Genomic DNA, 22,800 nt, shown 5'->3' on the forward strand with positions numbered 1-22,800 from the left:
AAATGGGAGGTAACAGGCTTGTGCCTGGGTGTAGAGACCGGGGCGGGAGTGCAAAACAATATGAGAAGGACAGGCTGAAATACATGCAGACATACCAACCCCTCATTCAAAAATTACGAATTTCCGGAGGCAGAGCATTTAACAGGGTACAGCTCCAAGTGCAGGGCCTTTGCGAGCACACAGGTTACACGCCTATGAATCTAGACGTGCACACGAGGCCTTCTGTGTCCTCCTTTAAGGCACAGTTGATTTCCACGCACCATCTCCCTTCATGAGGGCCTGGGCTCTCCGGTCACAGCGCGCCAGTGCAGAAAGCCATGCTGGATGCCGGCGTCTGCTGCCTGGCACACAGTTTTGAATTTTTAGGTAAAACATTCAGCACAGCTCTTACTTATCCCGAAATCACTGGGGCAAGTGTCATAAAACAGATTTTTCTTTCCTTCTCCTTCTATATGAAAAAGAGACACACTTTTCGAGTTTTGCTTTGTTGTTTACAACCGTGACGTCTGCAGAGGAACCTCAGCTCACAGTTGGCAAAGTCGGCTGGGAACCAGCCTGGGCCCCCCAAAAGCCGGCGCGCCCAGCCTGGGCGCCTTTGGGCACGATGCCCGCGGCCCTGCGCGCATTCCACGCCCTCCCCGCCCGCGCCCCGGGATGCGGGTCCCCGTTGCCCCTGGACACTCTGAGAGAGAGATGCTCGTTTTCTGGGTGTCTCCCGCCCGCCCAGAGCGAAGCCTCCATCTCTCCCGGGCCCCCAGCTGTCCTGGTGGGCCCCAAGCAGGTCCCCGCTCCACTCTAGGCGGCCACCCGGGGATGGGGCTGGCGGGGCGCCCGCTATGGGAGGTGGGGTCCTCCCAAACCGGCTCCCTCCCGGCCCCTGCGCGCCCCATCCCTTCCCGAGCATCCGCGCTGCAGCCGCCCATTTCCCACACGTTCCGGCTTTTCCCGGGACAGCGCGGGGAGCCCAGCACCCCCGGCCCCGCGGGGCTCGGGCGTCAGGGCCCGGCCAGGGAGCCGGGGCGGCGCCGGAGCCTCCAGATCGCTGGGTGCGCTCTCCTCCTCAGGCGTCCCCCGGGCGGCGCCCTCGGGTGCAGGCCGCGCGCTCGCCCGACGCCCCCAGCCCGCTTCCCCCGCAGCCCCGCGCCGCCGCCCCCTCGGCGCGTCCCGGGCACCGCGCGTCCCGGGCGGCGGAGGCGGCGGCCCCGCGGCCCGTGCGTGCGCAGCGCCCCCCGCGGCTGAGCGGAGCGCAGACGGCGGCGCCGGGAAGGAGGGCGCCGCCCGCCCGGCCCGCCTGGCCCGCCCCGGCCCGGCCCGGCCCCTTCCCCAGTTCGCCGCCCGCCCCCAGCCCCCGGGGCCGCGGGCCGAGTCCGCGCCTCCGCGCCCGCCCCTGATTTCCTCCGCGCGGCGGCGGCGGCGGCGGCGCCTCGTGCGCGCGGTTATTTATTTCCGGGCCCAAAGCGCTTATAATGGAGCCGCTGTCAGCAGAGCCTCCCGCCGCCGCCGCCGCCGCCGCCGCCGCTGCCGCCGCCGCCGCTGCTGCTGTCCCTCCTCTTTTTTTTCCCGGCAGATCTTTGTTGTGTGGGAGGGCAGCAGGGATGGACTTGAGCTTGAGGATCTCCTGCTAGAGCAGCCGCGCTTGGAGAGAGGGCGCCGCAGCCGCGAGGAGGAGCCGCCGCCGCCCCGAGGCCCCTCCGGACCCGGCCTCCGCGTCCTCCCGCGCCCCCGCCCGGCCCGCGCCTCCCGGCACAGTCCCCTCGCGGCGGCAGATGTGTGTGGGGTCAGCCCACGGCGGGGACTATGGTGAAATTCCCGGCGCTCACGCACTACTGGCCCCTGATCCGGTTCCTGGTGCCCCTGGGTATCACCAACATAGCCATCGACTTCGGGGAGCAGGTAAGCCCCGGTCACCACCACCCTCCCCCCACCGGACAGCGACGCCCCACACTGCCCCCCGCGCCCAGCTCCTTGCTCCCTCTCTGCCTTGGCCTCAGATGCCCGGGCATTTAGTGGATGGGGACAGAGGCGAGTCACCTGCTCCACGAGACTCTTTTTAAAATCCTAGAACATTTCGTGGGGTTGACAGCTTGTCAAAGATGACTTTCTGGCATTCCATTCCTCCTCCGCCTCCCCCCCAATTATTCAGCAGACTTTTCCAGCTCTCCCTGGAAAACGTGAAAAAGCTGGAGGGCTTGGAGCTTCACCTATAGAAAGGTTTTTCGTGCGAGGAAGGAGTATTATGTAATTTGTGATTATGTAAACCTCTGGTTTGTGAGTAAAATGTAGTTTCTAATAGCTTGAGTGCCGGCGGTTTTATTTATCCCGAGTTTGTGGTGATGGTGATGGTGGGGGGAATTTTGCATTAGAATGTGTTCAAGTTGATTTCCCAGGTACTACTACTTTTTTTTTTTTTTTAAGCTCATGTATGGATTAGAGGTGTCCCAGATGTGTTCTGATAAGCCAGCCACTGGCCATCTCTAGTTTGGGGTTTCTTTTTTTTTCCCCCCTTCTTGAAAGAAGGGGCGCACATTTTTGTTTGTTGCCTTCTCATCCTTGTTTCTTTTTCTTGTTTTCCCCCATTTCTCTCCATGTGGCGTCATTGCAAATCGAGCGCTGCAGACTCCAGCAGCGGGGCTTTGGTGCTTGGCACTCCCCACTCCGCCGGTGGGGACCGTTTTCGCAGGCCTCCTGCGGGATGCGGTTGCATTTTTACGGCTGGGAAGAGTATTGGGGGGAGGGGGCAGCACCTGTCACCTTGATGGGCAGGTGTCCGAATAGCCCGGGGAGTGACTGAGCAGCACCTGCCATTGTCCTATCATATTTCTTTTCCTTTAAGTCAAGAGACTTGAAAGGATGTTTGTATAGAAAAAGCATCACTTTAGATGCACCTTTAGTTAAAAAAAAAATTAAAACAAATAGTTTTTCAAAAGGGGATACATTTGACTCCTTTTGGTGAGTATCTGCTTGCCTTTGTCTCTCTGCGCTCAGAACTTTTGACTGAATGCAACTGTTTAGCTACCGAATGCTTAGCCCACCTTAAAAGCTACTTTTTTACTTGAAATTTTATTGCGGACAAGTGTTCACAATGTAGCAAAGCCTCTGGAGACCTCTGTCTAGCTAGGAAGCCAGCCTAGTTCTTTTGATGAAATATTATGTCTTTTCTGCTGCCACTTTGCTCTGCCAGCACCTCGATAGGGTCCCCAAGGGCTCCACCTTTCCCCCTCCCCTCCCCTTCTTGTATAATTAAGTGGTGACTTTGGGCATTTCCTCTAAAATCTGGAAAGGATTTTAGGCCTGAACTTATTACATTGCACATTTTAGGTAAGTTAAGTTCAATGTGTTCACCTTAACCTTTTACTATTTTCTTATCTTCTCGGAGCTGCCCTAAAGGCTCTGAGGTTGCTCAACTGATCCCTTCTTCCTGCACTCTAGTGCCTCTGTGTGTGTGTGTGTGTGTGTGTGTGTGTGTGTGTGTGTGTGTGTGTGTCTATGTGTGTGTTATAGGGATAACTGGGAGAAATGAGTATTCTTTGCCATAATTAAACCGCCTGAAACATACCACAGTGTTGCCTCATATTTGCCTTGATTTAATGCAAGGTGATATAACTAAGAATTTTATTTTAGTGTAAAGAAAGGATTCTCCCTGAAATCATAAAAGGGAGGCTAGACATAAAAGAAGCCATACAAGCGGTCTATCCTGGTGGGTCTAATTGAAACTCATCCTTGAGACGCTAAGCTCCTCCCTGTAGGTGACATAAGCAAAGTGCTGAAAGAGTCATCTTGTTTCACAGAAGCAAGTTTTATCAACAAGTGTTTTTTTTTTTTTTTTTTGAGGCCCTTATCCCTTAAGTGCCAGTGTATTTATGAGGTTACAGGCTGCCTGGTGGTGGAGATAGTTTACAGAGTTGAGGGTAGAGAGATGGAGGGAAGAAATTGATATGTTTCCAAAACCTTGCTTTGCCTTCCGGCCTCAGATGATAATTTGACAAAACAGGGTAGGGTGCAAAGAACAAAACTGACTTTTTCTTACTGTAAAACTGAAGGGGAAGAATAACAGCGTGAGCTAAAGAGTGACCGTGTCTTAGGTGGGTTGTGAATAAAAGAACATTTTAGTCCAGCTGCTTTGAGGCACAATAAAGAAGAGGAAAAATGATCCTATTATATGCAAATATGAGTCTACTTTAGACTTCTGAAAGTATGCAGCTCTTGACACGGAGTCTTATCTAGTTCTCTAGACAGATGGACATATGTAGGTTTCTACCTTCTTCCCAAGCAGGCAGGTGTGTTACACCTTGCTCTGGGCAAACAATGATTCACATTTCAGTAATTAACTAATCCTCAAGTAGGCAGGTGACATGGGTGTCCAAAGGTCAGAACAGCCCCTGGTTCCCAAGCTTTCGAGAGGATGAAGAAACCCAAAATTAAAAAATAAAGCATCTCACTCACTTTGAAGTCTCAAGAACGAAAGGATACTGAAATCATTTAAAATGTTTCTTAGGTGAAGGTTTTTCTGCTCGTAAACATCTTTGTTTGTGGTTTCTGTAGAAAATGTGGACAGAACTTTTAAAATGAAAATCCAGCTATACGCACAGTTCCACTGAAATTCGAATAAGCTGCCCATGTGACCATGTGAAGTTATCACAGTCATCTCAGAGCTGTTAGTGCTGGGGGGAGGGCGCTGCGAAAAAGCCTGTGACAGTCCATCCAGGGCCTCCTGATGGTTTCCCAGGAACATTATCTGTTTTGTATAGCTTTCCCTGAAATGTTAAGGTCAGCCAAGGAAGAAACCTGAATATTATGGAATATTTATTCTAACAAGATCTTTCATCACACTTTTCTGTTTTGATGGTGGCAGTAATTTGGAGGTCGGGGCACGTGTTGAATTCTACACTGGGGAAAAAAAAAAAAAGCTATATGGAATAGAATGACCTGCTTTTTAATATTAAGCATAGGCATCACAGAAAAAAATGGACTTCCCTGATGGTCCAGTGGTTAAGACTCTGAGATTACAATGCAGGGAGCAAGGGTTTGACCCCTAGTCAGGGAACTAAGATCCCACATGCCCTGCAGTGCACCAAAAGGAAGAAGAAGAAAGAAAAAAAAAGAACACATCCCTTATTGTAGAAACTAGAATAATGTTTGGAGAACCCTTTAGGTGTGTCGAATGCTTTATGAAAATTGTACTATATGTGAAATTATCATTTAATCTCTATTTTTACAGATTAAGAATCAAAAGGATTCATTGCTTCCATTCATCGAGCACTTCGTTTGTATTTGTAACGTCTCAGCACATGTTATATATGGGGAAAGAATAAGAGGCCTAGGCGTGTTAAGGCATAAGTTCACACAGACAGTGCAGGGCAGAGTCAGGGTTCAAACCACATCTCCCTGGCCCTTAGCCATTCTGGTCTCTGCTTATGCACTGAGAGCCACCCCAGGAGTTTTCTTAGAAATTTAGAAGCAACTTCTGACTTTTCTAAGTCCCAGCCTTGGTTTAGATGTAATCTTAGCTGTCATATTTTGAATTTTAAAAGACTCAACAGATGTAGGATGGTCATAACAAGGTCTTTCAGGAAAGGGAGATTGTGACCAAGAGGGTCACATAAGAAGGGCCCAATTATCTAGATCATTAATTAAATCAATGCTGTGTCTTACTTTGATGAGGTTGGCATAGCCTTTGGTTAAAAGTGAGGGGAAAAGGGAAGAAACAAGTGATATTGCCCCAAATTGTGTAGAAATCACTTAGTCTTTATCATCTGAGCAATACAGATTGCTAAGGAAAGATGGAAGATGCAGAGAGAAGTTTTGAATGATATATTTCTTCAGAAGTATCTGCAAATGTCCATTTGATGTCACCGTATTCAGAGGGCTATAATTTCTGTTTAAAATCAAAGTTGATACAAAGTCCCTGAATTCCTTAAAAGCCCAGTTCACCAAATTATGTAGACTAAATCAGTAATTTATTTTTTAGGGTATCTATTGACACTTAAAGGTGGCACTATTGGTAAAGAACCCTCGTGCTAATGCTAGAGACCTAAGAGACATGGGTTTGATTCCTGGGTGGGGAAGAGCCCCTGGAGGAGGGTACGCCACTCACTCCTGTATTCTTGCCTGGAAAATCCCATGGACAGAAGAACCTGGAGGGCTACAGTCCATGACGTTGCAAAGACGTGACCGAAGTGACTTAGCACACGCACGTGCCAGGACACTTAAAATGTTAAGGACGGCTTTGCTGGGGAGATTTGAAAGAGAAAAAAGATGACGTTGTTCTCACTGAGGAAGAAACATGTTCTGCTCCGTGCCAGGCAGTTTGACACCCAAGTGATTACTTGTTATTGCAGGTTATTTCAGATAACCCTGAGTGAATCAGTCAATTTGGTTGGGTCCAGTATGGCACAGGAAAGACCCAAGTTATCTGTGAGCAAAGAGTTTTGCATATGAATTGTTAATGACTAGAGTAAGATGTGTGACAGGAATGTTTCACGTTTCCCCAGCCCTCTTTCTTACTTGTGAAACCTTTAGTTCGGTTTCCATGTTTGTAAGCGGGTTTCAAATGACTAACATGACAAAATGGGGGGCGGGGGGTGGAAAGAGAGAGAGAAGCCCCAGAAAAGTAGCTTAATAAATATTCCCCTTGTCTACTAGTAGAGAAATGAGCTCCAGCCCACCCCAGTTTTAAAAAGGTCTCCAGGAGGTATGGGAGTGTTTTTAAGTGAATGTTGTACATGGTACTGGCCACTTCATCCAAGGTCACTAAGTGATGGAAGAGCTCCCCAGGCAGAGCTTGCCCTCAGTAATAACAAAAGTGTCCATTGCTTGTTTCATTTTCCAAAGTACTGACAGAAAAGGAGATCCCAGAATGAGTTTCTAAGTAACTGTAGGTGAGAGACGTTTTTCCTCCTTCAGTCTATTCTGTACTCTTGGACTAACTCTCAAAACAGCATTTATGTTTTTGAATTAGTAAAGTAGCATATGCCATTTAAAGTTTGGTTTGCTTGTGGGCTCAGCCAGGTTCCACTCTTTGCAAACCCATGGACTCTAGCCCACCAGGCTCCTCTGTCCATGGGATTTTCCAGGGAAGAATACTGGAATGGGTTGCCATTTCTTTCTCCAGATGATCTTCCTGACCCAAGGATTGAACCAATCTCTTGCATTTCCTGCATTGGTAGGTGGATTCTTTACCACTGTGCCACCTGGGAAGCCCCCAAAGTTTGGTTATGTATTTTTAAAAATGGGGGAAAATGTAAATTACCTCTAATGCTACTGTGGAGAAAAACCCCTATAATATTTTAGATATCTCCTGCCTTTTTTTTTACATAATTAAGATATATATACATATATGTATGTATGTATGTTTCACAGAACTCACAGGTATTTTCCCCTTGTCACTTAAAGTATTTAACTGTGGTTTGAAATTGCAGCATAAATTTGTTATTGTGTGAATATGCATAATTTCCTTTGCTGTATATTCTCCTATTGTTTAAATGTTGAGGTTTTTTTTGTTTGCTTTTTCCAATGTAAACTTAGTGGACATCTTTGTGTAATAGGTAGATAATGTGTTTTCTCTGATTGCCTTGGGCTTTATGCCTGGCATAAGTTGATGCCTATTCCAGTTTCTCATTCATACATAGAAAATGAGGTCACTGGCAGTCTGTATTTAGTCAAGGACACTGTGGCCCTCCTTAGTTCAATTGACAGTTACTTCTCCACTGTTTTCCCAGTTTCCTTTAGGTATACTGATGTATTTGCATTTAAAGTACCTCGCTTTCATTGCACTTAGGTAAGTAGATTATTTCTAGAACCTCAAAGATATAATCTTGTGGTTCTTTTCTTTACTCATTTATTTATTGGGGTGGTTTGATGAGCAACCTAACTACTACTTTGTCAGAACACTTCTTCCTTCAGAAGGTAATCTAATACTTCATGCGTCAAGACAATATCTAAGTCTTTTTCTAGTAATACATCAAATTCTTTAAAAGCAGTTTTAAAAGTATACCAAATAATAATAGTAATAGATAATAAATAATAATAATAATAATATTTATGGTACCATTTCACTTTTTTGATGTGACAAGCCCAGTTTCATATTTGTGGCCAGTAACTGATTTCCATGTCTTTTTGCTCTCCCTTGTCTGATCTGGGGCAATGAGGTAGATTATGTTAGGATGAGAGGCAAGAGGTCATATGTGAAAAGTCATCCTTTAAGGTCCCGTGTAAGTCAGAATAAACTCGTTAAACTTATACCAGAGTGACTTGGGTCATGTCTGCATTTAAAAAAATCAATTTGGTAATTTTTTTTTAGCACCTGTGACTTAATTAGTTGATGAGGGGATGCCACAATGCTGCATTTTCTGGATATGAGCTACCTCTCTGTGAGTGCATTTTCTTGATAATTGAAGCTTATCCCTTAAAATGCAGATCGCTGGTTTTCTTTTGGTAGTATGAGATTGTTATTGCTGGAAAGCTATATTGCACGTTTTTCTACCATATTAAATACTGTGTGCAAAGCACAAAGAACATCTTTCTGGTGGCTTGTGAATGTGGTGCAAGGCAATCAGCTGACAAGATATCCACTGACAAGTGATATTCAAAATACTTAACAAGTTCGGCACTGACTGATAAAATAAAAATAATAAGATAATAATGAATGAAAATAGCAAATACATGTTGAATACTTGCTTTTTCATTTTCTGCTTTGGATCTACCCTGGACCCCAGAAACTAAAATCCATTAGAAGTCCATGAAAAAAAAATGAAGACTATATAACTTTGGAGGCCTCCCTTGGGGGGGGGGAATATATATATATATACACTTTGTAACACTAGCCCTCCTGCCCTGGCCTAATTTTGTTTCTCTTCTAAAGAGATTCTAGAGTCCCTGTCAGGTAGATGACATTTGAATAAGGGAAGCATTTGACACAGGCCCTGCTCTTAAATCAGGTCACATCAGTTGAGAAAACATACAGGAAACACTTTTGCAGTCAGAGCATCACAGAGCAAGATGCCTCATTGTACACTGCAGTTTGTGATAATGTGAAGCAAGGTATTCAGCTCTCTAAGTAGCACACAGTGAGTGTGTGGTCTTGGCGATGAAATAGTAAGCCGTGAAGAGGTAGTTCTCACGGCTTGTCTCCCCTGCCTCCTTCTCTCTAAACTCTCCTGTCCCCAAAGTGGATACCACTCATCTGTAGAGATGAGAATCCCATGGACAGAGGAGCCTGGCCGGCTACAAGAGTCGGACACGACTTAGCGAGTAAACCACCATAGAGATGAGAATAGAAGTCACAGGAAGGGGAATTAGTGGACTTCATATCAAGCCACATAAACCCGAGGTTTTGTTCCTGTGTTTTGTTTCGTTTTGTTTTTTAATACATGTTTTTGGTCATGCCTTGTGGCATATGGATCTTAGTTTCCTGCATGTATCTGTCCGTGATTTGTGTCCAACTCTTTGCAACCCCATGTAGCCCGCCAGGCTCCTCTGTCCATGGAATTTTCTGGGCAAGAATAGTGGAGTAGGTTGCATGCTCCAAGAGATCCTCCTGACCTGGGGATCAAACCCACATCTCATGTGTCTTCTGCTTTGGCGGGTGGGTTCTTTACCACTTGCACCACCTGGAAAACCCCTTAGTTCCCTAACCAGGGATCAAACCTATGTCCCTTTCACTGGAAGATCGGAGTTTAACCACTGGACCATCAAGCAAGTCCCTCTGTTTTATTTTTGCTGTTTCCATGGTTTTGGGGTCATTCAGCTGCAATGCCAACAACCAAGTACTACTCATAATGCTGAGAACAAATGAGCTTATAATGACCAAGACTGCAATTATCTCAAGTCAGCTGACAATTTCTGCATCACAACTTTCTGGTTCTGTATAGTTGCTTCTCCATGCCAAAAATGTTTTCCAAGTCCATCTTGGGAAGGGAAATAACTTACTTATTTGTCAGGGAAAAGGTGGTATTTATTCCACTAGATAATGAGCGTGTACATTTGGTCCAGGAAATGCCGTATGGTCCCAAGGGCAGGTGGACCAGCTTCATTTCTACTGGTCTGAGTTACAGCTCACAGGGTCTAGCCAGCTTTTACATTTTCCACGGGGTTTTGACGTCACAAGATTGGCGAGACTTTCCATGAGACTGACGCCTGGTGCTGTTGCAAGATTGTTTTCCTGTAGATGAGTTTGTCAGTATGAACGGACAGTCCTCTTACCAAAATGAGTCCACGTCTCTGTCCCCAACCTTGGGGTGGGTGAGGGGCTGGGTGGATGGCTCCTTCTTCTCCAGTATAAGGAGGTGAGAGGCACCTCCTTGCCTACATTCTCAGCACATGTCCTGAGCCTCCTCTGTCTGGCTGCAGTGCACCTGTTTTCATCCCGCCTGGATGGGGACTGCGGCTGGCCCTGGGGGACCTATGACTCCAGGCTGGGAGGAAGTGAACAGCAAAAGTAGGACTCTGGCTGAGAACTTTCAAGGATGACTGGAAACGTGAGGCTGAGACTCCTCAGGGCATGCAACTGGAACTAAATGGTTGGAATGCAGAATGTTTACCAGCAGATTAAAGGAGCAAACTAAGCCAGAATGAGAGGGACAGGAGCTGGCTCTGTGGCCGTGATCTTCCCAGGATATCAGAAGTAAAGGTGACTTACCTTGTAAGGCGCACAGGAAGGGTTGGTTTGGGTGGGAGAACTTTCAGGATTGTGATCCAGCATAAGTATTTACATGGTGAGAGCCGGTCACTCCTGATTTTCTTAACTAAAGAATAATGCATGTTTGCTAAGTCAATTCAGGCATGCCCAACTCTTTGCAACCCTGTGGACTGTAACCCGCCAGGCTCCTCTGTCCACGGGATTCTCCAGGCAAGAATACTGAAGTGGGTAGCCATTTCCACCTCCAGGGGATCTTCCTGACCCACGGATTGAACTCACACCTCTTGCAGCGTCTGTATTACAGGTAGATTCTTTACCACTGAGCTGCCCAGTTCAGTTCAGTCGCTCAGTCGTGTCCGACTCTCTGCGACCCCATGAATCGTAGCACGCCAGGCTTCCCTGTCCATCACCAACTCCAGGAGTTCACTCAGACCCACGTCCATCAAGTCAGTGATGCCATCCAGCCATCTCATCCCCCGTCATCCCCTTCTTCTCCTGCCCCCAATCCCTCCCAGCATCAGAGTCTTTTCCAGTGAGTCAGCTCTTCTCATGAAGTGGCCAAAGTACTGGAGTTTCAGCTTTAGCTTCATTCCTTCCAAAGAAATCCCAGGGCTGATCTCCTTCAGGATGGATTGGTTGGATCTCCTTGCAGTCCAAGGGACTCTCAAAAGAGTTTTCTCCAACACCACAGTTCAAAAGCATCAATTCTTTGGCACTCAGCCTTCTTCACAGTCCAACTCTCATATCCATACGTGACCAAAGGTAAAACCATAGCCTTGACTAGCCAGACCTTAGTTGGCAAAGTAATGTCTCTGCTTTTGAATATGCTATCTAGGTTGGTCATAACTTTTCTTCCAAGGAGCTGCCCAGGGGAAGCCAAATAATAATGAGGCCACATCAATAAGCTTGTCAGCATCCCTGCTCAGTTCTTTGTCTTTTTTTTTTTTTTTTAAGAAATATACCATTAAGTCTAGGGAAGTTTCTGAGTCTCGGACTACCATTTTTTTCATTTGCCAATTGGCATAGGTGTGGCTGTTTAGTGTTTTCAGAGCTGTCTTTAGGATACTAAGAAGTATGTATACTATTGACTGCTGCTTCATAAACAACCCCAAGATCTGTTGGCCACTGGGTCATGCATTTTAACACAGGGCAATGGTGATGTGGAGAATCTAAAATAGCAGATTACAAAAAAAGAGAAAAAAAGTCATCTGACTCCTTTAAATGGCTTGGCAGGAAATTCACCGTGGCTGGGACACAGCTGCCTCCCACAATGTGTGGCCTAAACTTGACATTTCATAACGACAGACAGCGCAGAGGAGAGTAACAAATAATGATGCTTCATAAGAGGGTGGTAGCTGTTACCTCTTCAGGATCCTAGCCAAATCCAATGCAGAAACAACTGAAAAGACCCCTGGCTACCCGCTTGATCCAAAACGGGGCGTCAGAGGTCTCTGCTCTGCTTCAGACTCGCGTTCAGTTCTGTTTCCCTGGAGCTCTCCCGGGGAGCTTGTTTTTTCTTGGGACGGTTATGGCTCCACCCCCTCCCATTTCTTTTGTAGCGTTGCACCACCTGGAGTCCCATGTGAGGTCAGGGTGGACCTCCCGGCCTCCCACACTGAGCCTCACATCTTTCCGTGTCAACACCACCTGCATCTCACACCTCTTGGGCTGCTTACCAAACCCAGTGAGGCTCCCTGGTGCCATTGGCAGTTTAGTCCAAGTGTTTACCAGGCTTTCCTGGAAGAGCCACTGTTTTAGGAGCCTGGACTTAGTTCCAAAGATCCACTGTAGGGCCCCGAGCGACTGGTGGCTGAGATGCAGAACCACTTTTGTTTTCCTAAAATTCATGATTCATTGCTTTTAGGCTTCATATGTCCTCTTTCAGGGGAGGAGGCTGTTTTTCTTTCCTTTTTCCATTTATATGCAGTGAAGTGTACAGATCTTACGTGAACAGGTCCATGAGTTTTGACCGATGACAAATGTATACCCATATGTAACCCACACCCTGATGGCTCAGTGGGTATAGAGTCTACCTGCAATGCAGGAGACCCAGGAGATGTGAGTTCGGCCCCTGGATCAGGAAGATCCCCCAGAAGAGAATATGGCAACCTGCTCCAGTATTCTTGCCTGAAAAATCCCATGGACAGAGGAACCTGTTGGGCTTCAGTCCAAAGGGTCGCAAAGAGTTGTGCACAACTGAGCAACTAAACACACACACACCAGTCAAGAGAGGGAGTGTTTCCATCAGCCCAGAAGGTTTCTGGTACCCCCTCTCCCAGGGGCCAGCTGCTATTCCAAGCGCTGTGGGAGCCTTTTTGATTGCTCGGACAAAGCAACACGGATGCCTTCAGTCCCAGATAACTGAGTTTGAGGCCGCTTGTTGTTATTACAGTCCATAGCCCTGTGACTCTTTCCTGCTGCAAAAAAAAAAAAGGCTCATTCTTGTGGATTTTAGTGGGTTTAAGGCAGGTGGACAATTTGACTCTCTGTGTAAAGATAACTTTTCTCCTTATTTTGTACTATTTGGTGTTTTTAATTCTTCAATGAATGTACATCCATCAATTATATGATCACTTTGATTTTCAGATATGCTTAAAAATTAAAGTCTGGTTAGAAAGCTGGCATCATAAAATGAAATGTGGTACGTACATACAATGGATGCTTTCCAGCCCTATGATAGAAGTGAAATCACGATGTATGCGACAGCATGGATGAACTTTACTGTTGCTGCTGCTACGTCGGTTCAGTCATGTCCGACTCTGTGTGATCCCATAGACGGCAGGCAGCCCACCAGGCGCCCCCATCCCTGGGATTCTCCAGGCAAGAATACTGGAGTGGGTTGCCATTTCCTTCTCCAATGCATGAAAGTAAAAAGTGAAAGTGAAGTCGCTCAGTCGTGTCCGACTCTTAGCAACCCCATGGACTGTAGCCCACCAGGCTCCACCATCCTTGGGATTTTCCAGGCAAGAGTACTGGATTGGGGTGCCATTGCCTTCCCCAATGTTATGCTCTATGAAATAAGCCAGACACAAAAGGACATGCTTTTGTGTGTGTAGATGCCTCCACCTATATGCAGTACCTCAAATAGTCACGTCGTAGAGGCAGAGGGTGGACTAGCAGTTACTAGGGTTTCAGGGAGGGAGGAATTTAAGCTATTGTTTCTGGGTGCAGAGTTTCAGTTTGGGATAACAAAGTTCTGAAGATGGATGGTGGTGATGGTTAGACAATACTGTGAATGCAGTTAATTCCACTGAACTGCACACTTTAAATCAGGGATCCTCAGCCTCCGAGATCATAATGCCTGATGATCTGAGGTGGAGCTGATGTAAGAATAATAGAAATAAAGTGACAATAAATATAATGCACTTGAGTCATTCCCCAACCATCTTCCCCCACCGCACCCCATCTGTGGAAAAAATTGTCTTCCACAAAACCAGTCCCTGGTGCCAGAGAAGTTGGGGACTGCTGCTTTAAATGGTGAACATGATAAATTTTATGTTATGTATATTTTTTCAAAATTTTAAGATTTTCATGAACTGCCTAAGCTGCTCAGAAAGCCAGTGGGTTTTGAAGAGGGCTTCTCTTTTTTTTTTTTTTTTTTAAAAAGTGTATTAATTTTATTCTAGTTATGCTGCTGCTGCTGCTGCTAAGTCGCTTCAGTCGTGTCTGACTCTGTGCGACCCCATAGATGGCAGCCCACTAGGCTCCCCTGTCCCTGGGATTCTCCAAGGGAGAGCACTGGAGTGGGTTGCCATTTCCTTCTCCAATGCATGAAAGTGAAAAGGGAAAGGGAAGTCGCTCAGTCGTGTCCGACTCTTAGTGACCCCATGGACTGCAGCCAACCAGGCTCCTCCATGAATTTTCCACGCAAGAGTACTGGAGTGGATTGCCATGGCCTTCTCCATATTCTAATTATAGTCATTGTATAAAGAAGGAAAATAAAAGTATAGGAAAGAAAGGGCTTCCCTGATAGCTCAGATGGTAAAGAATCTGCCTATAATGCAGGAGACCCGGGTTCAATCCTTGGGTGGGGAAGATCCCCTGGAGGAGGAAATGGCAACCCACTCCAGGAGTCTTGCCTGGAAAATCCCATAGACGTAGGAGCCCCAGGGTGCTACAGTCTATGGGGTCGCAAAGAGTTAGACATGACTGAGCAACTAACACTTTCACTTTTCTTCATAGAGAAGAAAATAAAAATATATAACGTAATCTCTAGACACCCCCCCACCAGAACTAGTGCTGTTTATTATTTTAGTGCTTGTCCTCCTCATCTCCTTTCTATCTATCTATATATCTATATATATCTATCTATATATTCTAAAACAAAATTGTAACCTCTTTCCATTTCACCTCAGAGGCAAGTTTCCCTTGATTTTTCAGTACTCATCTCAGATGGCATTCTTTCACAAGGATACACCTTTCCCAGATTAACTGATCCTCTGTGGCTAGATTTCTGTTTCATTCTATTATGAACAGTGCTCTGAAGCGTGTTTATTCAGGAATCTGCGTTTCTGATTATCTCTTTGGATTAACACTAGAAATGCTTGCGGGCTTGTGCTGCTTTTCAAAGGCTTCCCCTGCGTGTGACACCACACGGCTGTCCCAGTTGTCCCAGTTTCCCCTGCAGGCGCCCACTGGATGTGGCCCCATCCCGAGCAGGCCTCCCCACCCTCGTTGCTAGATCTGGCATTCTAGTTCTCTCAAACCTATGTGACTTCTTATTTCAAAAGCATGTTTTAAATGCCAAGAGATCAATTCAGTGTTTCATCATATAATACTTTGAAACTCTTTCAGGCCATACATTCTTTCCAGGAAGCACGTGTCGATATGTTCACTGCCCAGAGTGAAAGAGTTCGTCGCTTAGTCGTGTCCAACTCTTTGCCACGCCAGGGACTGTAGCCCGCCAGGCTCCTCTATCCATGGAATTCTCCAGGCAGGAATACTGGAGAGGGTTGCCATTTCCTTCTCTACAGAATCTTCCTGACCTAGAGATTGAACCTGGGTCTCCCACATTTCAGGCAGATTCTTTACTGTCTGAGCCACCAGGGAAGTTCAACCATGCCCCCGCTTGGGGCTGGACATGAGCTCAGGAAGGAAGAGGAGTGAGTTAGTTTTACTCTCGTATATCTGGGAAGATACCTGTCCCTGTAGGTTTCAAGGCAGAGAAAGTGCCTTTTTTAATTTTTGATGAATTCAGTGATGCTCAAGAAGTGTGCTTCCCAAACTTCGTGTGTGAGTTCGTGGGAGGGGGAAGAAAAATTAACCCATCTTCCAAGGTGTCAGGTCCTGCTTGAGGCACCTGGTGTCCCCACCCCCACTTTAAAGATGGACAGGTTGAATAGCTGTGCCAGTCATTCAGCCTCTGCAGAGCCGCCAGGCTCCTCTGACCGGTGGCTCATGCCTAGAGTCTCAGAGGAGAATGTTTGGAGTTGCCTGTGTTCTAAGGAAGGGCAAAGCTAGTAATATTTAGGGGAAAGGGAAGATAAAAGGTCCTCCTCTCTTTTCTGCTCTCCTTGACTGTGACTTCTTCCTTTAACCCAATCACCTTGCTATTTAGAGTACACTTTGGAGAAAAGGGACAGCGTGGACCAAGGGAGATGGTTCAGGCTGATTGAGAGATGCACTGGATTCCTGCGGCTTCTCCTCTCTAGTTTCTAGCAGTGCTGCAAGCTGACCTCAGCGTGGCTGAGAGAAAGAACTTCCACTTCTGCCAGGCCCCCTGGACATGACCTCCTTTGTCTGTGCACTGCCCCCCCCAGCTCTGTGACCTTGAGCAAAGGCCTTGACTTCTGAGGCCTTCAGTTTTCCCAGCTGTTAAATGGGTGTAAAGGGTTTCCATCCCTTCTTTTGAAAGTAAAGACCACACAGACACTGGACACAAAAGAGCTTTGAAAGATATGAAGAGCTTTTAAAAATATGTAAAGCAATATGCTAGGGCTTTACTCCAGGCAGGCTGCTGCTACGCCTGTTTATTTTCACCCATCCTTGACTAGAGCTGACCTTTCTTCCCTTGTATTGAATTTGTGCCTCGCATTACGGGGACTTGTTAAACTAGGCCCAGTTAGGGGCAAGCAGAAGTATGCTAGAGGACAGATGCTGGAAATACTTGGCTTTTACAACATGTGTATCAGCAATACTTCTGCTGGGTTCCCCCACTTTGGGGGAAAGACGTTTACAACTGGATCTACTCAGTAGTACTTTTTTTGTTTGTTTGTTTGTTTGTTTTAGTTGAGTTACTAAGGCTTAGGTAGCGTACTTTTTGAAATGACAGGTTAAATTTCCATTTGCTCTTAATCATAGGTGGCTGTTTGGCACAGATTTGGGGGAGGGTGGCTACAGGGACTACTGACTGCTTCTCTAATCTACATACAAACAGGACCAAGCCTTTTTCAAAAGGCTTCCCTGGTAGCTCAGATGCAAAAGAATCCACCTGCAATGCAGGAGACCCTGGTTTGATTCCTGGGTCAGGAAGCTCCCCTGGAGAAGGAAACAGCTACCCACTCCAATATTCCAGCCTGGAGACTCCCAAAGGCTATATATAGTCCATGGGGTCACAAAGAGTCAAACACCACTGAGCAAATTTCACTTTCTGGCAGTAACACATCAAGATTGAAACTAAGTAGGGGGGCTGCTTAATGAGCACCTCTTTCTTAGGTGCTTAGTATATAATTTTAGAGTATTTTCACTATTAAATGGAGAATCGTTGTGCTATTAATAGATAATATGGAACACAGTGGGCAAGGGGATCTTCATGAATATGTTCCTTTAACAGGCGTTTCTTGAACACCTGCAATGTGGCAGGTCTGGTGCTAGTCACTGAAGATGAAATAGGAAAAAGGACTGACTCAGCCCTTGCTGGTGCAGTAATTAATCCAGAAAGGCAAGCAGACAGGCAGGCAGCTATCAGAGAATGTGATCAAGTCTGAGATAGAAGAAGAATAGGGTGTTTACCCCAGGACCCTAAGTGTCAGGTCAAGCTGAGACCAGAGATCTAGAGACAGTGACATGTCCTGTCTTCTGGAAAGCAAGAGAATTCCAGGTGCAAAATGGTAGATGCTTGGTATGACTGGGACACGGGACAAGCCAGGAGCAGGCAGGAGGGCAGGTGGCAAGGTGAACAGAACCCAGACCAGGGAGGACCCACTCAGTCAGGGTAAGAAGTTCTGTCTTGATCATTAGGGCAGTGGGGAATTTTGAAGAGTTCTCAGTGGAGGTGTGGTTTGCTTAGATTTGCCTATTTGAAAAGGTGACTTTGGTTCCAGTGTGGCTAATGAATGAGACAGAGGTGAGAACAGAGGTGGGGAAACTGATCGAGATGCTCTTGTGGCCACCACTAGAGAGACAGAGGCGGATGACCTGGAGAAGGGCTGGGGCAGGGAGGGAGGGCTACGAGAGACATGATGTCTGGAGTCAAACGGCCTTGGCCGCCGATCGGGTGGGCTGGGAGAAGATGAAGCCGGTGGTGATGAGACCCACCTTTAAAAGAGCTGGTGGTGAGTTCCACCTCAGTCGTGTTAAAAGAGCTGGTGGTGAGTTCCATCTCAGTCATGTTAAAAGAGCTGGTGGTGAGTTCCATCTCAGTCGTGTTAAAAGAGCTGGTGGTGAGTTCCATCTCAGTCGTGTTAATTCACTGACAACTGGATTTAGTGACATGTTTCAAACTGCTTGCCTGAGAGAGAAGACAATTTATGCATAACGGCGGGAACAGCGATAAATAGTATCCGGATCACGTTGCTGCTGTTTGTTGCTCTCTCTCCTGCCTATCCTCTCGAAGGGGCAACTCCGTTACATTATCCGTAAATGAGAGCTTTTTGCCTAAATGCAAATACTATGAATATTCATTTTTTCCTTCACAATGTAAAAATGCTTTATTGTAATACAGTCATTTCTCAGCCATTTGCCTTAAGGAAACAGTGATTGGAAAATTCAAAAACACTTCTGAATATTTGGCTTTGGAATACATCTAGGACTTTGGGGGAAGCATGTTTATCTGCTTCATCATCGCACTGTGCTAAGGATACTATTACAGTTAGACTTGGTGCCTGGTGACAGCAGAGAGGTGCCATCTGGAATTAAATTTGATGAGGCTCCATGATTTTGCTCCATCTCTCAATATAGTAAATGTTTACTGTGTAAACAGCAGAGAGGGGACCAATCTTAGAGGGGTTCTTTTTATGGTTTTATATTCGTTTGTGTGTTTGTGTTTGGTATTGTCTGCAGCTTACAGCCTGGTTGTAATTCATAAACCTTATTGAGAATACACTTTGCTCCAAAAATAATATGATAAATTGTGGGTAGATTTCCAGGCCACTCGACCAAAGTTACATAACCCCTAATGTTGTTAAAATATTATCTATTTGCACCAAAGAGTAGTAGAAAATCATGCTATTAGAATAGTAGTCATTGGTGAAAGCAGTGATGCTGAAAAATATTATTTATCTTAATTAACTTTACAAACAGGTGGCTTCGTAAAACGTAGGGAAGGTGCTGGCAGTTGGGAGGGAAAGAGATGGGCCCCCGGGCCTTTGAGACTGGGTGAATTTAAAATCAGAATGTCTTCTCCATCCGCGTGCCTCATTAGCTGTGATCATGGTCATTTGAGAACTCATAAACGGGAGTGTCAGACAGTCCTTGGAGGATGACTTGACAAGACTTGGAAGAGAGATGTGAAACGGATTTCCTGGAGTGGAATTAACAGGAGGGACTGGGCAGATTCTCCTGGATGGACTGTGGGAGAAACGGAGAGTGTGAGGCTGGACGCCCCTGTAGACTGCTGTGGGACCCCTACTTCCTGCTGGTACTGGGGACCCAGGGCAGCCAGGGTGGGGGTGGGGGTGGTGATGAGGATAAGATGAAGGTCACATGCCTTCAGCCACTTCTGTGGAAAACCACTGCCTGTAACCTGGAGGCATCTGAAGTCTGCAGTGGTGAGCCTCCCCTGCTAGTGGGACGGGGAAGGCAATTTTAAATGTTTTCATATGGAAAATAATGCTTATTTCTTTATGGCTAGAGAAATGCTTGCTCTGCTCATCACAGTCAGTAGCTCCCTGGACTTCAGAATTCATCCTCCCTGCTCTCTAATTTATTGTGACCTAACCATGGACGGAGGAGCCTGGTGGGCTGCAGTCCACGGGGTCAGTAGGAATCAGATACAACTGAGTGACTTCACTTTCACTTTTCACTTTCATGCATTGGAGAAGGAAATGGCAACCCACTCCAGTGTTCTTGCCTGGAGAATCCCAGGGACGGGGGAGCCTGGTGGGCTGCCGTCTCTGGGGTTGCACAGAGTCGGACACGACTGAAGTGATTTAGCAGCAGCAGCAGCTACTCCAGTATTCTTACCAGGATAATCCAATGGACACAGGAGCCCGTCAGGCTACAGTCCATGTGGTCGTAAAAGAGTCGGACACAACTGAGAGGCTGAGCACGCCCGCAATCGTCTTAGGTGCCTGGCTAATTTTCAAGGGCCCTGCCCCTCCTGTATCGTGGTTCCTTTTCTGTAATTAGTCTGTAAGTGGCATTCAAATTCTAATTAAGTGTGTGGTCACTAAGTTTTCTAGTGAGAATAGAATTTTAAAACAACTATGATATATATCTATTGAGGTGGGCTTACCTGTGCCTTCATTGCAATTGATATCCTCTTGAAAAATAGTCAAAAAGCAGCACTTAATAGTAAGAAACCAATAAGCTACTAGAAAGTGCAGAACTGAGATGAGACTTGGGGGAAGTGAAAATATTTTCTATAATTGGACTATATCCATATTGTAAAAGAAATACTTCTAATGTGTGTGTGTGTGTGTGTGTGTGTGTGGTGGTTTGATTGTGTCCAAGTCTTGCAACTCCATGGATTGGGAACCTACCAGGCTCCTCTTTCCATGGGATTCTCCAGGCAAGAATACTAGAGTGGGTAGTAGTTCCCTTCTCCAGGGGATCTTCCTGATCCAGGAATCAAACCCTGCTCTCCTGCATTGCAGGCAGATTCTTTACCAACTGAGCTACAAGGGAAGCCCGTGTGTGTGTGTGTGTGTGTGTATATGTGTATGTATGTGTTAGTAGCTCAGTTGTGCCTGACTCTTTGTGCCCCCCTGGACTACAGCCCCCCAGGCTCCTCTGTCCATGGAATTCTCCAGGCAAGAATACTGGAGTGGGTCGCCATTCCCTTCTCCAGGGGATCTTCCCCACCCAGGAATCGAACCCAGGTCTCCTGCATTGCAGATTCTTTACTGTCTAAGCCATGACGGAAGCCCTGTGTGTGTACATATATATACATATCCAAATACATTTGTTTCTTTCTTTTTCTAAGAGTCAGCCAGTGTTATTATAAACACCTTAAATTAAAAGGGGGGTGTAAAACAAATATTTAACCCAGGTTTTTTTTAAGTTCAGCAGAAATGGATAGTCTTTTCTCAGGATGCTGTAAATGAGAAAGGACTGGTGTGCCTGCAGCACAGAAAGCCGAACTCTGAGAGCAAGTGTTTGCAGCAAAGTTAGGGTTTATTGCAGGGCGTCAGGCAAGGGAGCGGGAGACAGCCTCAGATGCACCGACGCTTGGTCTTTGAGCTGGGGCTGTTTTTAAAGGGGAAGAACCAGGAAGCTGGGGTTAATCGTCTTCTTGGGACATCTCCTGCCATTGCTTCACTGCAGTTGTAGGGGTTCTGGATGTTCCCCGCCCCCTTGCCTTCTCTGGCCAGGCCTTCCATGCCTCGGGGGGTCTGTTAGCTTATCTTGCTCTGGAGAAGCCACCTGAGTCCGTATGTTAATGATTATATCTACAGTAGCGATTATAGTCTGTTAACAGCAGCAATTTTAGTCTTCTGACTGGTCGATGAATGTTCAGTTAGCTCAGGATTAAGGTCGGAGGGGACAAGAAAGGGGTTGAGGTCAGAGGGGACAAGGAAGGGAATAAAGTTTTGGATAGAGAGATTAAACATCAGCTTGGCAAGGGAACTCAGATTGAGGGGGACTCGTTTTTTTCTTTTTGTTGGTTTTTTTTTTTTTTCATGATCCAGTTGGATTTATTCCAGGATTATGAGGGTGGTTTATCACTTGCACATCAACCAATGTGGTACACGACATCAACAGAAGAAAGGATGAAAATCACATGATCAGCTCTCTTTCTTTTAACACCAAAAACATATTCTATGGGGGTGTAGCCAGTTGACCATGTTGTGATAGCTCCAGGTGAACTGTGAAGGGACTCAACCATACATATACATGTATCCATTCTCCCCCAAACTTAGTCGGGGGGTCCTCAATGTTCATGCAACAAAATGAACATCACTCTTTCCCTTGCCTGGCATACACTTCACATTTGGAGAGCACTTCCCAGTTTATAAAATATATTCTCCCATGGGCACATTGAGTGACCCCTTTTGGGAGCATGTGAAGCCATCAGCAGGGGATGGCTGTGGAAGATGAGCCTGGACCTGAGAACCCAGTGGTCCCCAGCCCTCACTGCCCCCCCTCTCCGAGGGGAGCCCCGTCTTCCTTCTGTGCCCTGGATGGTGCTTCTTCACAAGGGTACCCTTGAGCACGGAGGAGTACGGAGTCCAGTCTTGGCATTACAGAAATCGGCATGAGCTGTAGGGGGCTCCTGGGAGTCGGGGATCTATGCTTGGGTCAGCAGACCACGGCTAGAGGACCGCCTTCCTTCCCTGTGCGTCTCTCTGGACCGAGCCTCCTCTTCTTCCTGTTTGAGGGTCTGTTCTGTCCTTAGGAAGAGGATGCATGCTTCCCCTCCAGCACTGAAGTGGGGTCACAGCCCAGGCTTAGCAGCTCCACCCTGTTTATTCACTGCTCTGTCCTTCAGCATCCCTGCCTGCAGCTCTACCTTCCCCACACGCAGAGTCTCCTCCTGCCCCGCCCTCTCTCCTCTGAACGTGAGTGCCTCCTGGTCCTTTCCCTCACCTATGCTGCAGAGTATCGCTGTCTTCAAATCTAATCAAGTGAAGAAAAAAAAAAACACTCCATGTGGGCTTCCTGGGCTCTCATTGGCTGTACCTTCTAGAAGACTTTGCAGTTTCCTTGCTTTTCAGCACCTTTTCATAAATCATGTCTCCCTCTCTTAAGATTTTTTTTCTTTCCAAGCATTCATTAATTTCAGATTAGTTTCCCCAGCTGAGTTTCTTGCCTTTTCAGGGCAGCCATCTCCAGAAGCGAGCAGC

The 22,800-nt window shown here is 46.6% G+C and overlaps 1 protein-coding gene across 1 annotated transcript in view; it reads left to right on the forward strand.

The window, feature by feature from the left end:
• Nucleotides 1-1,261: 1,261 nt before the first annotated feature.
• Nucleotides 1,262-22,800, forward strand: part of ANKH (ANKH inorganic pyrophosphate transport regulator) — a 168,335-nt gene continuing 146,796 nt past the window's right edge. Inside the window, exon 1 of the mRNA XM_069556067.1 lies at nt 1,262-1,893. Within this exon, the coding sequence (XP_069412168.1) occupies nt 1,798-1,893 (96 nt within the window). The 5' untranslated portion in view covers nt 1,262-1,797. The remainder of the gene's footprint in view (nt 1,894-22,800) is intronic.

This window comes from Ovis canadensis, chromosome 16 (genome assembly GCF_042477335.2).
Source record: "Ovis canadensis isolate MfBH-ARS-UI-01 breed Bighorn chromosome 16, ARS-UI_OviCan_v2, whole genome shotgun sequence".
In the NCBI taxonomy this organism is placed as follows: domain Eukaryota; kingdom Metazoa; phylum Chordata; class Mammalia; order Artiodactyla; family Bovidae; genus Ovis; species Ovis canadensis.